Source organism: Didymosphaeria variabile (genome assembly GCF_027946475.1).
Source record: "Didymosphaeria variabile strain IMI 356815 chromosome Unknown scaffold_5, whole genome shotgun sequence".
Taxonomy (NCBI): domain Eukaryota; kingdom Fungi; phylum Ascomycota; class Dothideomycetes; order Pleosporales; family Didymosphaeriaceae; genus Didymosphaeria; species Didymosphaeria variabile.
This window is the reverse complement of record NW_026611624.1, coordinates 3161686-3176185: the sequence shown is the minus strand read 5'-3', so window position 1 is coordinate 3176185 and position 14500 is coordinate 3161686. Positions and strand designations below refer to the sequence as shown.

Here is a 14500-nt window from a genome sequence, read left to right as displayed (position 1 = left end):
GTACTGGTTGTGTCGATATGGCCCTTTGCTCCGTTGCATGCCAAGAGAAGGACAAAACCGTCCACCATCTTCTCTGCACCACTTCCAAAGACTTCCAGGACCGCCGAGGTGAGAAATTCTTTCGCGGAATCTACTTCCCGGAGGATAGCAACAAGCCTTACTTTCTGTGCATCGGATTCGAAGGCGAGCGCACGTGAAAGCGAATGGTGGACGATGAACAAGTAAAGCAACTCGGCAGAGATTACACGAGATCGGTGGACTTTAGAAAGGACGTCCACTTCCGCCACGAGTACCATCTCCAGGTTGGATTGCATCACCGCCAGGACTTCAACTGCGACAGCTCCACCGTGAACACCAGCTCGGAGCCATAGACCGGCAATGAAAGCGCCACCCGGTGGTGCGGCCCACTGCTGGCACAGGGCGACAAGTACAGCTTCCACTAGTGTGGCTTTGACAAGGTGGACCCCAAGACCGTGAATACCGCGACTCAGACGTCGAGATGCAGGAGATGTCTCTCACACCAGCGGACCTCGATATCGTCATCTTGGACAAATAGCATGAACCAGAGCCATGATAAGTTGGGTAAGGAACTTCCAAACCGACTACAACGGAAAAAGTCTGAGGCAACCCAAAGTAGCTCTCAAACAGCAAAACTGGAAGCAAGCGATTCATAACCTGTGATCTATGCCGAAATGCGTAGTCGCCCAGCAAGTCCAGAATCAGATGACCATGCTGTGAAGTGCCGTCTTTCGAGAACATGCCATATTCAGTTCATCATGCTCAGTTCCACCTAGGTCGCCCCGTTGAGGCGCTAAACGTTGAGTTTGATTTCTTCGCCATGTATACAAGCAATTTTCTTCATCTTGACCGAAAATCTTCTATGTGCATTCCTTCTATAGAATACAGGAAGTGAGCGTGACGGCGCTCAGTGATAGTGCCACCAATCAGCATAGACGGCACGATGTCCTCCGTCATTGACGCCTGCAACGCCGTAATAAAACCAACCCATTCATACGCCGGGTATATTCGTGAAACAAAATACCAAACCCGGAGACGCCTCATTGCGCCAATGTAATTTCATGACGCAGCAGCTCCTCATGCGAAAGTACTCTAACAAAAACACCATCCCGTAATAACACACCAAGAAGGAATATAGTTCACCACCTCTAAACCTTCTCGCGGTGCTCAAGATTCTGCGACGTGATAGCATCGACCTTGTCAACAGCCCCATCCGCATACGACTCGCTAGGCTGCCACTTTGCCGACTTACGCGGGGTCGTCTCCTCCAGCATACGATCGACCTGCTCGAGCGAAAGGCCCTTCGTCTCCGGAACAAGGAAGTAGGCGAACAAGACGCACATGGTGCAAGTCGCGCCCCACACGAAGAAGACCTTGGACTTGAGGTTGCCCTTGTCCTCATCGACCATGTACGGCGTGACGTAGCCGATGACAAAGTTCCAGAGCCAGTTCGAGGCGGTAGAAAGAGCGACGCCCTTCGCGCGGATCGGGAGAGGAAAAATCTCACCGATGACGACCCAGGCGGCGGGGCCCCAAGTAGTGGCGAAGAAGAAGATGTAGAAGCATGTGAAGACGATGAGACAGATGCCAGCGGCCTTAGAGCCCTCGTCGACGGTACCGACAATGGCGATGATGAACTCGCAAACCAGCATGCCGACGGCACCGTAGATGAGAAGCATGCGACGGCCAAGCTTCTCAATGGTCCAGAAAGAGATCGGGGTTGAGACGACGTTAACAATGGTCGTGATCATGCTGATAAGGAATTCGTTCTTGATGCCAACCTGCTTGAAGAACGTGGTACCATAGTAGAAGACTGACACCGTTAGCGTTTGGTCAAATGTTGTGAATCGGGGTACTTACTGAAATTGACACCAGTCCACTGCTGCATCATCTGCAGAGCAATACCAAGAAACACACGGCGAAAGTTACCGGATGGTGCCCAACCACCGCGGAAACAGTCCAACCAGCTAGACTGCATGTGCTCAGACTCGAAGCGGTGGTTTGCTACTAACTCGGCGAGCTCATGCTTGATGTACGGCGAATCAACTGGGTGGCCGCGGAGCTTGCTCAGAGAGATAGCAGCATCATCAAAGCGATTCTTCTTGACAAAGTGGCGCGGAGACTCAGGAAGCAGGAACAGGCCGGTACCCAGGATCAAGGCCCAAAGCCATTGAAGGGACATGGCAATACGGTAGGAGCCGGAATTGTCAATGGCGTGCGTGCCCTGGTCGACGACCGATGCGAGCATGAGACCGATCGTGATGAAGAATTGGTAACCAGAGACAATGGCACCGCGAACGGCCTTGGGCGCAACTTCAGACATGTACAGGATGATGATGGCGGAGACGAAACCGACACCAAAGCCTGCAATGAGACGACCGGGAACGAGGAGGCCAACGGAGGACGACGCAACTTGAAAAACAACGCCGACGGAGAAGATGATACATCCAGTGATAATCGTGGGGCGGCGACCGATCCAGTCGGCCACGGAGCCTGCGATGAGCGCACCAAAGAATGTGCCAGCGGAAAGAATTGAGACAATTAGCGACTTTTGCCAGGTGGGGATTGCGTAGTCGGGAGCTGCATTTCTGTTAGCATTGCTGGCAGGTCCTGAAGGCGTGGCGCACTTACCTTGGCCATAGGTCTGCTTAAAGTAGTCCATAGCCAGTACGCCTGATATGTAGCCTGCACACATAGTCAGCGCAACCTCACAGATTGGAACGGTTTAGTGTACCGGAATCATAGCCAAATAGAATACCACCAAAGGCGGCAAACACGCAGAGGAGATAGCCACGCAGCGTGACCGGAGCCTCAACACGCGCATCGCCGCCACGGTGTGCAGCGGATGGTGCCCAGCGCATATTGACCGGACTCGTCGACAATCGGTTTTTGAAGCAAGGGATGTCGAGTTCTGCGTGTAATGCGCGTGGGCGTGGGGTTTACTCGAAGGTTGTGCAATGGAATGTGGGATTTTGGGTGAGGTCCCGCCGCGTTTATATCGAGGGGGGAGCGGGAGCAGACGCCCGGGTGGCCAAGTTTTGCGTGGCTGGTGCGATGGGAAATGACCGGAAGCGGTCGTGGGGGGCGCGTGATCTGTATCGTGAGGTGAACTCTGGGGTAGGGACAGAAGGTGAACGTTTGGTGAGTCCAGCGCATTGGGCGGTCCGGAATGGGAGGCGCACATGTCTGTCCCAATGCGGAAGGCATCGCACGGCAGGCACCAGACTTAACAGAAGAGCTGCAGAACATGTGCTCGGCCTCGAACAGCTATTCCCTATCCCGAACAGAGAATCTGTGGCACTCGAAGCCCAGACTGGCGAGTGCGCAACTCTCGAGACCTATATCACCACGTCACCAAGCGTCAAGCTGAGCAATGATGATACCACTACTTGACCTGCGTAATCCCGACAGGAACTCGATGCAATTGGACGTGCGAGTGATCTTCGCAGCCACGCCCGAAGCGGCCCGCCGCCCGTTTGTTCCAAACATTGAGCAGAAACACAAAGCATTACGATGATGCACAGGCCCAATGCGGCCAAAAGATCTACATACCACATTGAAACTGAGACAAGACAAAGAGGCCCGGATTGATCGGATGGCACGTTGGCATGGACCCCAGACCATATCGTGGAGTACCTGAACAGTTCTAGCGTGACCTAGAAGGCTCGAGGTGCAATGTGAATGTGAAGTCGGGTACACTGCATGTCGGCTGTGCCTTTTCCGACATAGTGAGAGTCGGCCTCGGCGGAGTCCGACATGTCCGATGGCGTGGTAGCGATGCCATGTCGCGAATTTCCCGGAGGGGTGGGCGCCAACCCAACGTTGGTCGTCTTTCATGTGTCGACGTTCTAGTTGTGTATGCCACGGCGTTGAAATACTTCGTCTAGCTCTTATCGTATGCTCATCCAGAAGCCAATAGGGACAAGTATACATTTGTTGGGTATCATCGCTGTCGATAACTATATCATGACTCCACGCTCACGTCGTCCCAAGCCTGTGCTCAATGCAATATCCGGGCCACACTCCGCGAGACCACAAGAATCCTAATCGGTCGTCGAGGTGACGAACACTCTCACGCCCTTCGAATTCAGACTAGTAACGGGGATGAAGAAATCGTGAGCCATCTCGACGTCCGTAACATCGGCTTCGAAGAGCTCAAACTTGAAGCGGCGGAACATCATGCCTAGAGTAAGGTAAAGCTCCGTCCACGCCAGCCTATCGCTTGTGAGCAAACACGGGAACAATCAAGGACAGCGTAAAAGGTATACTCACGTAATGCCCAAGCAAGACCGTGTTCCACGGCCGAATGAGACCATGAACCTATCCAGCGGAATGCCGTCATCCGTCTTCGGGTCGCCCAACCAACGTTCAGGAATGAACTCGCGCGATTGAGGGAAGATCTCCTCGTCGTGGCTCAGGTCTGGGATGCTCATGGAAACGCACGTGTTGGCAGGAATGACCCACTCCTTGTATCGAATCGGTTTGTCGTGCGTCCTCGGATTGCGCGCGCTCAGACCATAGCCCATGCGTACGGCCTCCATGATGCAAGCCTTCAGGTAGGGCATCTGCTCAAGCGGCTGAAGCTCCAGGGTGGCGCGATTTGGGATAGCTTTGACAAGATCGGCGTGAAGTCGCTCATAAACTTCAGGCTTGTTGATAATGTGGAAGGCAGCAATAGCGAGGGCGAAAGCGGTCGTCTCGACACCACCTCCAACAACGATCTGGGCTTCATCTTCGAGGCGTTGTTGCGTCTTATCCTCCGGTGGGAGCTTGGAGCCCAGGATTTCCTGGAAGATGGTCTTGTTCGCATCGTTGACCTTGACATCCTCACCCTTCAGATAACGTGCAATTACATCCCTTTGGTCCTGTACCGCTGTTTAGAACTGTCGCCGAAATTGTGACTGGCCGACAACTTACACGCTTGAACTTCAACAGCGGCTTTGCAGCAGGTTGCAGCCACTCGGTTATGAAGTCTGGCATCGAGTTCATGATCTCGAAGAAGTTAGTTCCAAGTGGTCAAGTGTCATGTCGGATAAAGTCAGAATATACCGGAAAGATTGCGGGGAATTGCGTCGCAACATGGCCAGTGCCTCCGATCTTGATGAAGGCCTCATGGAACGATGCAAATTCCGGGTCCTTGAGCTGGCCATAGTTGAAGCCGAAGAAATAATCCATGATTATGTCTCCGGTCAACGCTGGGAAGGCATGCGTGAGGTTCAAGGGCTCTTTGCGACCCTCAAACTCCCGCATGCGTGTCGAAAACGTCTCGACATGGCGATGGATGATATGAACAAATTCAATGATGGACCTCCGAGAGAACCTGTCAGGTGATGTGAGCACAACATGATGTGGTCAGGGATGGCCTGCATTCTTTCACGCAGGAAAGCACAGAACGAGCTTGCCTACATGGAACTCAGGGCTGCACGGCGCCGTTTATGGACTTGGGCGTCAGGTGTTGGGAGCAAGCCACCCTCGCTGCCGAAGCGCTTGTCCCATCCTTCTTTGAGGAGGTGAACGTTCTTGGGGTACACATGGTCGAAGAAGCGCGAGTCCCTAATGTGGATCTCATGCGGTGTGACACGAATAATGGGCCCTGAGACAGTTGTCAGCCATCTCCCACGCGAGATGTTGCAATTGAAGGCGCACACACCATACTGGTCGTGTAACTGCGATATCTTCTTCGAGTATTGTCCGTTCTTTACGATCTCGTAGTAGGCCTCATACCAGGACGTGACGGCGGCCAGGCGCGGCCCCGGGAACTTGGCCAGAGGGTGGAAAGACAACCGGTAAAGCACCAGGCCAAACCAATACGCCACGAAAGCGAAGACGACGACGCCCGTCAGCGAGGGTGAAGCCATGGGGACACGGTGGGGATCCATTGCCATGGTTCCGCGAGACCGGATGGTGCGGGCGAAGGTGGCATTTTGTCAAGCAAACGGAAACTCGCAAGCGCACAGGACGCTATTGCTGCAGACGCGGAACGCGTCTTCAACGTGGTTCGACGTCGCGCTTTCGCGCGGGTGAATTGCCCCTTCATGGCGCTGGCGTGCCGAGGGAATGCCGCCGCCATGCCGTTCAAGCCCCTGGCGTGTGGAGACTGTGGGATGCGGAGCGCTCGGGAGCCAAATCAGTGACAGCAGACGGCGCCTCGTCGAAAATGCAGCGGCGTCTATTGCTTGCCTGCAGCCCGTATTGAGCATCCGCCGCACGCCAGACGAATGGGTGGCCGATGAGTAACTGAATAGTCGAATGTGCCGGACTCTTGGTGCAACGCTGTACATAACCCCTCCTGCCTGCTCCCGCGCGACGCAGCTGGCAAGGGCTGTGAGCACTGAGGAGACTTGCGCATCCCTCTAAACGCCATGTCGGCCGCCACAAGCGTGCCCGCGACGGCGCCAGAACCAGCATCAGCACCAGCAGAGCCGTCTGCCACTGATTTGCCACCAGTGCCCGCGCCAGCCGACCAAGAAGCGAGCCACGAGGAAACTACCCTCGAGCTTGATACTGCGACCCCCTCGGACAGCGACGCAGACTCGGCCTTCGACGGCGGATCCACCGCGAGCACCTCGCTGGCCTCGTCCATCCTCAACTACGAATATTCAAACGGTCGTCGATACCATGGCTACCGTAGCGGCGCGTACGTTCTACCCAACGATGAAGACGAACAAGACCGTCTCGACCTACTGCATCACATCTTCCTGATGCTGCTCGACGGGAAGCTATACGCTTCGCCAACTGGTTCGGCTCCTGGGAGAGTGTTGGACATAGGGACTGGGACTGGCATATGGGCGTTGGATTTTGGCGACGAGAATCCCGGCTCAGAAGTAGTCGGCACCGATCTGTCGCCCATCCAGCCCAGCTGGGTGCCCCCGAACGTAAAGTTCTATATCGATGACGCGGAAAGCGAGTGGGTGTACAGTCCGCACGAGCGTTTCGATCTGATACATGCGCGGGGGTTGTCGGGCGCCATCAACGACTGGGAGAAGCTGTGCGCGCAGTGCTATGACAATCTCCAGCCGGGGGGATGGCTCGAGTTCCAGGAGCCGATGGCGTGGGTAGAGAGCGACGATGATACAATAGAGCGCGCCCATAATCTGCGACAGTGGCAGCAGTTGTGCAATGACGGGGCAGCGCAATTCGGGAAGGTCATCAAAGTAGGACATCTGCTTAAAGATCGACTGTTGAATGCAGGCTTTGTCGATGTCCACGAGAAAGTAGTAAAGGTCCGTACACAATGCAGGTCGTTCCTTGCGTCTTCAAATCGCCCCCAGATAAGCGAGATGCGGGGACTGGCGAGACATGCTCCAAGGTGTGAAGCGCTCGCGACAATTGTTGACCCTGTCACAGGTTCCTATCGGGCCATGGCCGAAGGATCCAAAGATGAAGGAGATTGGCCGGTACCAACGGGAGCACATGGCGATAGGTACGTCTCGCGCGAGTGTCGGATCTAGGCCTCATACTCATATACGCCGCCAGGTATTGAGCCATACACCCTGGGCTTTCTCGGGAAAGTGCTCGGCTGGAGCGAAGCAGAGTGCAAGATCATGATTGCGAAAGTGCGAGAAGAAGTGCGGGACAAAAGCTTGCACATGTACATCCGCTTCTACTTCGTCTATGGGCGAAAGCCAGAGAGCGCAGTGCACTGAACGCCGTCTTGTTCAGTACAGATACTCCACGTAGGATGAATTTTCCTACTTTTGCATGAAAGGGAGGACAAAGGAATTTCCGGTTTCTACCTTAGCAGCAAGAAATTGCGGCCGGAAGGCGACTACCTTGAGTTGTCCTTCGTTCATCGTGTTCATGTCCTCACATTGCGCTTCATCGTTGAAAGCATGCATCGTCTCAAGATCAAAGCATACAAATGGTTTTAAACCCCATCGACATGCCCTCCTACAGATGAAGCGCTGGTAGATCCTTTTACGATTGATGTTGGTACATCCCACCAATGCGGTCTTCGCAAACTCTTTCCCCGTAAGAGTGTCAACGCTTGAAAGTGCAACAACGCCAATCGAATCAACTGACACATCCCAGATCCTTCCCATAAGTCATTCCGTACATCATTATTACGTCATCCCAATCTAGTTCCATGACTCGTCAATTCCTCGCATCCGTATTTCCCCTCGTCACATACCTCTTCATGAGCCCGTTCTTGTCAATCACCCACATCAACCCAACCCCCAACCCCACCACCCTCCACCCTCTTAAAACCCATCAAAAAGTACAAACCTGCTTCCTTGGACGTACACCGAATCTCGTGTTGCTCAATGTGCACAATTTGTTTTGGAAGGATTGGCCAAGCGTTAAGGCCAATTCTAGGACGAGATGCCGGTGGTGAAGGAGGCGTCGAATACATAGTGGTAGGCATGTCTGCGGCTGGAGTATAATCGAACGATGGAGGTATAGATGGTTTGGAAGAAGTAATGTGGAGGTGTTGGGAGTGAAGTGTAGAAAGCAGCAATCCGTGGAATGCTCATTGACCCAGTTCAGTGAACGTCCAGAAGTACGAAATTTACTCTCCTTCGCAATGTACGCTTCTTGTATCGAACGTCGAGAGGTCGAGGTGTGGTTCTAACGAATAGAAAAGGATGTATATTGCGGCTGTTGCATGCGTCTGATCTGACCGTAGAGCAAGCCGACGCAGCAGCAGCCCGAAGGACTCACTGCGAAGACCGCTTGTCAAACAATATTCTGTGATTCTGTTCTCTATGCTCCAAGATGTACCCCTCGTGGTGCCAAGAATCCCGCATCCAACCACGGGTCAGGCCCGGGGTAGTCGCGCTCACGTGCACCGTCCAGGTGTGGTATCCGGTGTTGAAAATGCCTCAAGCACTGCCTCAAGCTAAACAGACAACAAGCTAGGAGATCTACGATACGTATACATACGCCGTACACATGTCTTGCGGCTCGCTCTCCGTCTGGTTTCCAAGGTTGTGTGGTCGCCGATGCGCTGTTTGACCAAACTGCACCGGCGATTCGTTCGACCTGAGCACACCGATGGTCTCATATGACACCATCGCGAATACATCTTTGTTGCATCGCACAGGACGTCCTCGGCACAAAAAGGTCAAGCGAAAATCCGGACAAGGCAATAGCAAGTGGTCTATACAAATCGATTCGATTAAACTGTGCATGCAAAATCGCCATGCCATGTCGCGCTATTGACAGGTTGCGGATATCGTGAGCGCCAAAAAGTGCTATAGCAAGTGAACAGGGATAAGTGCACCTTTACCATACGCCAAATTTTCCGTGGTGGGTGATGGGGCGCCGCCCACACCCGTACCCATGTCCCCAATGGGTTTATCAAAACTTCAGTTAAAGCGAAACCCCTAAAACACCATGCTGGCAGGTATTGAACGCTAGGATCAAGGTAATAAGTGTAAATGACTCGCGTTTGCTGCTCACCCTTCGCTAACAAAGCAATGCACCCTCACGGTGCCATCTTCACTGCCACTAATCAATCGGGAATCACTCAGACCTACGCAATTGACGGGACCCTCATGTCCAGACAATGTACGTTCGTGTTTACCGGTACGAGGATCCCAGATCTTGATTAGTTTGTCTTCGGCTCCGGAGACCAGACGTAGACTATCGGCAGCGAGGCTCCAGACGCCTTCAATGTGACCGAAAAAGCGGTGAATGGTACGGCCAGAAGGAACGTGCCAGAGGCGGATCGTTCCATCGAGCGATCCGGTGAGCATGTACGTCGGTGGCGCAGGTCTGTCTGGTTCATTCGGGAAGAGAGTTTCAGTGGTGAAGGTCTCTTGAGAGCTAGAGTATAGGTTCTCCGAAGCGAGCGATGCCGTGTCAGAGCCGTTATTGGCGTTGGGGACGAAATCCGCCTCGTCAATCTCGAACTCCCTGGGGAGGGGAAGAACTTGTTGGACCTGACCAACGTGGCCTTCGAATGTCTTAATGCAGGTCCTGGTCTCGAGGTCCCAAAGTTTGACAGTCTGGTCGTCGGAAGCGGAGAATAGTGTGCGAGAAGGAAGATCGATCTTGACAGAGTTGACCCAGTCCTCGTGTCCCCGCAATCTGAACTTTTGCTTCGTACCGAGGTCATGGACTGCGATGGTATGGTCCGCAGATCCCGAGGCAAGAAGCTTGTCTGCCATGTGCAGTCCAATGATTCCTGCCTCGTGAGCCGGGATGGTCGTCTTGCATTCGCCAGTCTTCCAGTCCCACACCTTCATGGTACCATCTAAGCTACCGGTGATCAGACGCGCATCATCGAATTGTAGACACCGTACGGGAAGTCGATGGCCACTGAGAGAGCGGATTTCGGTGCCTGTGTTGATGTCCCAGACTTTGATGGTGTTGTCGTAAGATCCGGTGATGAGTGTCTGCTCGTCGAATTGAAGACACATGACACCATTTGTGTGTCCTTTAAGGACACGCGTAGAATAACGACCATACTTCCAGTTGGTGCCTACCTTGAAACGATCCTTGTAAACATCCTTCCACGGCCTCTTCTTCGGCTGGTCGAAGTACGATGCCTGTTGATCTCGCAGTGACGATTGCATGGTGCAAGGTCGCTTAGATGACGCCTCCGGCGATGAAGGGTCATCCTCAGCAGAGCGTTTAGATCCAGCGGTAGTTTCGGAAAGGTCCGAGTTGTGGGGTACTAGAGGCGCTGGCGGTGCAGGGCCATCAACGGCAGGGGTGATATCGGGTGACCACTCGTTCAGTCCTCGGCCGGAAGCGCGCAGTTGGATGCGTCTCTTCTCTGTCCGGAGTCTCCGTTGGTCTAGCAATGGCAGGCCCCAACCGCACTTGGTACACTTCCTGTCAATGTGTTGTTCGCACATCTTGTGCCATACGACATCATCGTCTGCCAATTGTCTCCAACGCTGGCTCACTTGTGCGGCTTTACACAGGGAAGTAGTGTCGAGGTAGCAAAGGATTTTAAAGCCTAGCTCGGGTGGGAGTGCGGAGAGAAAGTCAATCTTGATGAGGTTGCGGACGTTGGATGAGATGAAGGATAGCTGGGGGAAGCAGCACGTCGAGAGAATGCCTTGAAGCATAAGGTTTCTTTGTCTGGCAGGGGCAGCGGAGAAGAGCGACCAAACGTTGGCGATGCTCTGCTGGTCGTTTTGCGATTCTCTCCCCAATTCCTTTGTATGTTAGCGATGTCCACGATACCAAGACACAAGTACCTACCTGTTGCAGCTGCTCCATGGTCGGCTCGTCTGCTTGCTTCCTACACAGCATGTCGGGTCGATGGCGGTAGCAGAACTTTGTGTTTGAGCGGCCATGGGCATGCTGCTCTCCGCCACCGCCCAGCGGATTGTATTGCTGGGGTATGTGCTCGGCGAGATACGGCGCAATCATCTTTTCGATCTTTGTAGAAGTATTCTTATTCACGAACGAATTGTTCTGTTCGGCGTCTGGCTCCCCGTCCTCCCCTCTGCGGTGTCGCACGCGCTCGGTAAGGCCTTCGTGGTCGTGGCCGAGCATTAGAGCGGTGTGGGGATCATGTACATGGGCAGGGTGATCGCGCAAGATGTCAGAATGTTGCGAAACGGACGTGCGCCATGACAGTCGTCGCCGTATGGGAGGGCTGTGCGATCGCGGAAGAGAGGTCGAATCGGTTGCGCGAGGTTCGGCGACATAAGTGGTATTTGACGCCATTCTGGGAGGTTTCGGTGCAATAGCGCAAAGGAGAGGGTCCCTATGAAGGTCCCGGCAGCGGATCACTCATGGAACCTCCGGATGGGCGGCGCTGAAGACGAGATATTCTCCAAGATGGCGTGCTGTTGCGCCCAGGGTCCTACGGTTCCACAAGCGGTGAGTGGGACGGGTGGTGACCACAGCGCCGGGGTCGCTGGGCGGAGGGTCGCTATATGTCCCCTGAGCGTGCGCGCAGAGATAACTGATGTTTCTGTTCACGTTGCGCGCAGATTGGGTGTCGGCTCTGTTGTTGCAAAGTGTGGGGGGACGTGGGTCACGATGACTAGAGAGAAGTCGCCGCCCGAGCACCTCAGAGCACGCAATCAAGAAAGATCAGGAAACGCCATCGCCACGCCCACCGGCCAGCACAAACCAACGCCCCCCGCGCCATGGCAGGTCTTGCCGAATCTCACAGAGCAGGCAGACTCGATCGAACGCTGACTCGGCCCTCATGCTGCTGTCGAGTTGTTGGAAGCTTCAACTCTTGCAGACACTGCACGTCAGCGTCCACGTCTGATTGGCGCGCGTTTCCCTTGCGATACCCTGACATGAATGAAGCGCCGGCTGCCGTTCCCCGCCCCACACTTCGCAGCTCTCCACCGCCGACAGCCGTGTAACTTCGCGCGCGCTCTGTTGCCTGTGCTCTTACCATCGACAATGTATCTCACTTGCGCGCTTCGTTTGAGTTTGTATGTTATGTGTCTGCCTTAGAAGATAACTTTGATCCCTGCGCTTTATCTACCTTGCTCACTGCTACTGACATACAGCCACACGAAATGCAATGGCCTCTTCACCGTCCCCGGCCTCCTCCACCACCAGCGCGAGCTCCCAAAGGTCGCTGCATCAGGACCGGCCCCAAACTCTTGAGGATCTTGTGACCCACTTCGTAGCCTCGAAACGCTCACTGCAGACGCAAACAATCCTATGGCGCGCCAACGGGATCGTGACCTCTGCGCGCGAGTTGCTGGAGGAGAACGCTATTCTTGCAGCTAAGAATATGTCCATTCGGAACATTGTGAATGAGCAGGTCGATGCGCTGGAGGCTGTTCGCCGTGGTATAGATGTTGTAGAGGCGGATGTGCAGGCCGAATTCAAGGTATGCTAGCCTCTCTACCCTTTACAGACGAGAAGGAAGTACTGACCATCCAGCAACTTCTTCATGACCTCGATACCTCGTTCGCTGGCCTGAAGTCCACCCTCGCCGTCTTGCGAGAAACGCCGATCGAGTCCGCTCTCCAGCCCTCCGGTACGCCGCAGAAGCACCTCTTTGATTTCATTGATAATACGACCGTTACCGCCTTGGAGAACTCACTTAGAGCCTGCATAGACAGGTACAATGAGGCCCGCTCAAGCCTTGAAGAGAGCACTGACGCTTTCGATACCTCGCTCGAGAACCTGAATTCCTCTATTGATAACGTCCCGAAGACGCCCGTCACAAGTCCCACCCCGAGCCCCATACCTAGCTTATATCGCGATCTCGAAGGACATGCGAGAGAGTCTGCACAAGCTTTCCAATCTCTAGTCAAGCATTATGACCTGTGCGTGACTGCCCTGCGGCACACGGAAGGAGGTGCGGCTGCTGTAACACAGGCCACCGGAGATGTGTCGTTACCCTCAGGCGACGATCATGGCCCACCTCCGGACCCGATTTCGGAAGAAGAGCGCCAGGAGATGCTGGGTGTGCTGGGAAGGGACGCCCAAGAAGTTGAAGATGTTGTGACGGAGATTCGCGAACACGGCTCTGAGATGTCGTACCTGCTATCGCAAATCGACGTTCACATCGCTCATCTACGGAACGAAGACTCGGCACTCGGCAGTATCCTCAAGATGATAGCGAACATTGCAACAGAGGTCAAAGGCCACATTGCCACCTCCAGAGCCTTCCATCGTTCTTGGTTGGAGGACACGCGACCTACACTGCTGAACGGAATAGAAGAGTGGGAGAGCCAGCGAGATTTCTACGAACGATTTGACCTGGCATATGCTGAGCTTTTGGTGGAGATTTCGTCACGAAGGCGAAGGTACGAGAAAGCGAAGCGGAAGGCCGAGGAAGCACAGAAAGAACTGGACAGGTTGCATGCTGAGGACGAGCGCGCACGTGAGCAGTTCACGCTCGCTCAAGGAGACTTCTTGCCACTAGATATCTGGCCTGGTTTGAGGGACCCACCCAGACGCTACGAAGTGCGCGCCGTTCCTATATCGCAAGAACAAGAGCTGGAGGAGGTTGAGGAGGATCAGGATACCGATCTCGTCGCCAAGAGTATCCCGCAGCTAGGACGCAATGTCGTAGAGCGTGCTTTGGTCAGGGTGAAAAGAAGGATGTGAGCTGCCAGATGCTGCACGGGACCGTGTTTGGGGAGCCGATATGGTCCGCATAACACCGCATGTCACCAAAAGCTGTCCAAAGGACAATTCCTTGCGCTACACACGCTATGATGGAGATTCTCGATCTGCTTTTAGTCATGATCCCACATACTGCGCCTGCCCGCGACTGAATATCCCAAATAAATTAGCTTCCCAGTCGATGAAGCGTGAGCCTACTTAGAAGATAGGTCAGCTATGCGTAGCTGGCAGTGATCGGAAGGGGGAAATTGGAACTCTAAGAAGAGATGCTCTGTCAAGTCTAGGACAGACGTTGATCGGTTGCAAATGACTCTTGGGTGGTTATAGCAGTAAAGAGAATTGTATAGTACCACACGCATCTATGGCTCCAAGGCACTCTAGCTATAGGAACAGGCCAAAACGCATCATTCAAGAAGGGCCTCATCATCCGTCTACCCAGCGCTTGATCTCGATGAGCAATGTAAATGTTCGA

General features: G+C 54.0%; 5 protein-coding genes across 5 annotated transcripts; 2 read left to right on the top strand and 3 right to left on the bottom strand.

The window, feature by feature from the left end:
* Positions 1-1166: 1166 nt before the first annotated feature.
* Positions 1167-2879, bottom strand: N0V89_007520 (uncharacterized protein; the record flags this gene model as incomplete). Its single annotated transcript, XM_056216282.1, has 4 exons — positions 1167-1831; positions 1879-2598; positions 2650-2703; positions 2753-2879. The coding sequence occupies 4 exons, from the start codon at positions 2877-2879 to the stop codon at positions 1167-1169; spliced, it is 1566 nt and encodes a 521-aa protein (XP_056070529.1).
* Positions 2880-4061: 1182 nt separating this feature from the next.
* On the bottom strand, positions 4062-5876 carry N0V89_007519 (uncharacterized protein; the record flags this gene model as incomplete). The annotated part of the gene is made up of 5 exons (XM_056216281.1): positions 4062-4233; positions 4291-4883; positions 4936-5010; positions 5068-5338; positions 5425-5876. 5 exons carry the CDS (start codon positions 5874-5876, stop codon positions 4062-4064), a joined length of 1563 nt encoding a protein of 520 aa, XP_056070528.1.
* Positions 5877-6380: 504 nt separating this feature from the next.
* N0V89_007518 (uncharacterized protein) lies at positions 6381-7664 on the top strand (the record flags this gene model as incomplete). Its single annotated transcript, XM_056216280.1, has 3 exons — positions 6381-7241; positions 7366-7441; positions 7495-7664. The coding sequence occupies 3 exons, from the start codon at positions 6381-6383 to the stop codon at positions 7662-7664; spliced, it is 1107 nt and encodes a 368-aa protein (XP_056070527.1).
* Positions 7665-9416: 1752 nt separating this feature from the next.
* N0V89_007517 (uncharacterized protein) lies at positions 9417-11472 on the bottom strand (the record flags this gene model as incomplete). The annotated part of the gene is made up of 2 exons (XM_056216279.1): positions 9417-11129; positions 11176-11472. The coding sequence occupies 2 exons, from the start codon at positions 11470-11472 to the stop codon at positions 9417-9419; spliced, it is 2010 nt and encodes a 669-aa protein (XP_056070526.1).
* A 994-nt stretch (positions 11473-12466) lies between these two features.
* Positions 12467-14010, top strand: atg17 (Autophagy- protein 17; the record flags this gene model as incomplete). The annotated part of the gene is made up of 2 exons (XM_056216278.1): positions 12467-12781; positions 12835-14010. 2 exons carry the CDS (start codon positions 12467-12469, stop codon positions 14008-14010), a joined length of 1491 nt encoding a protein of 496 aa, XP_056070525.1.
* Between the last annotated feature and the right edge of the window lie 490 nt (positions 14011-14500).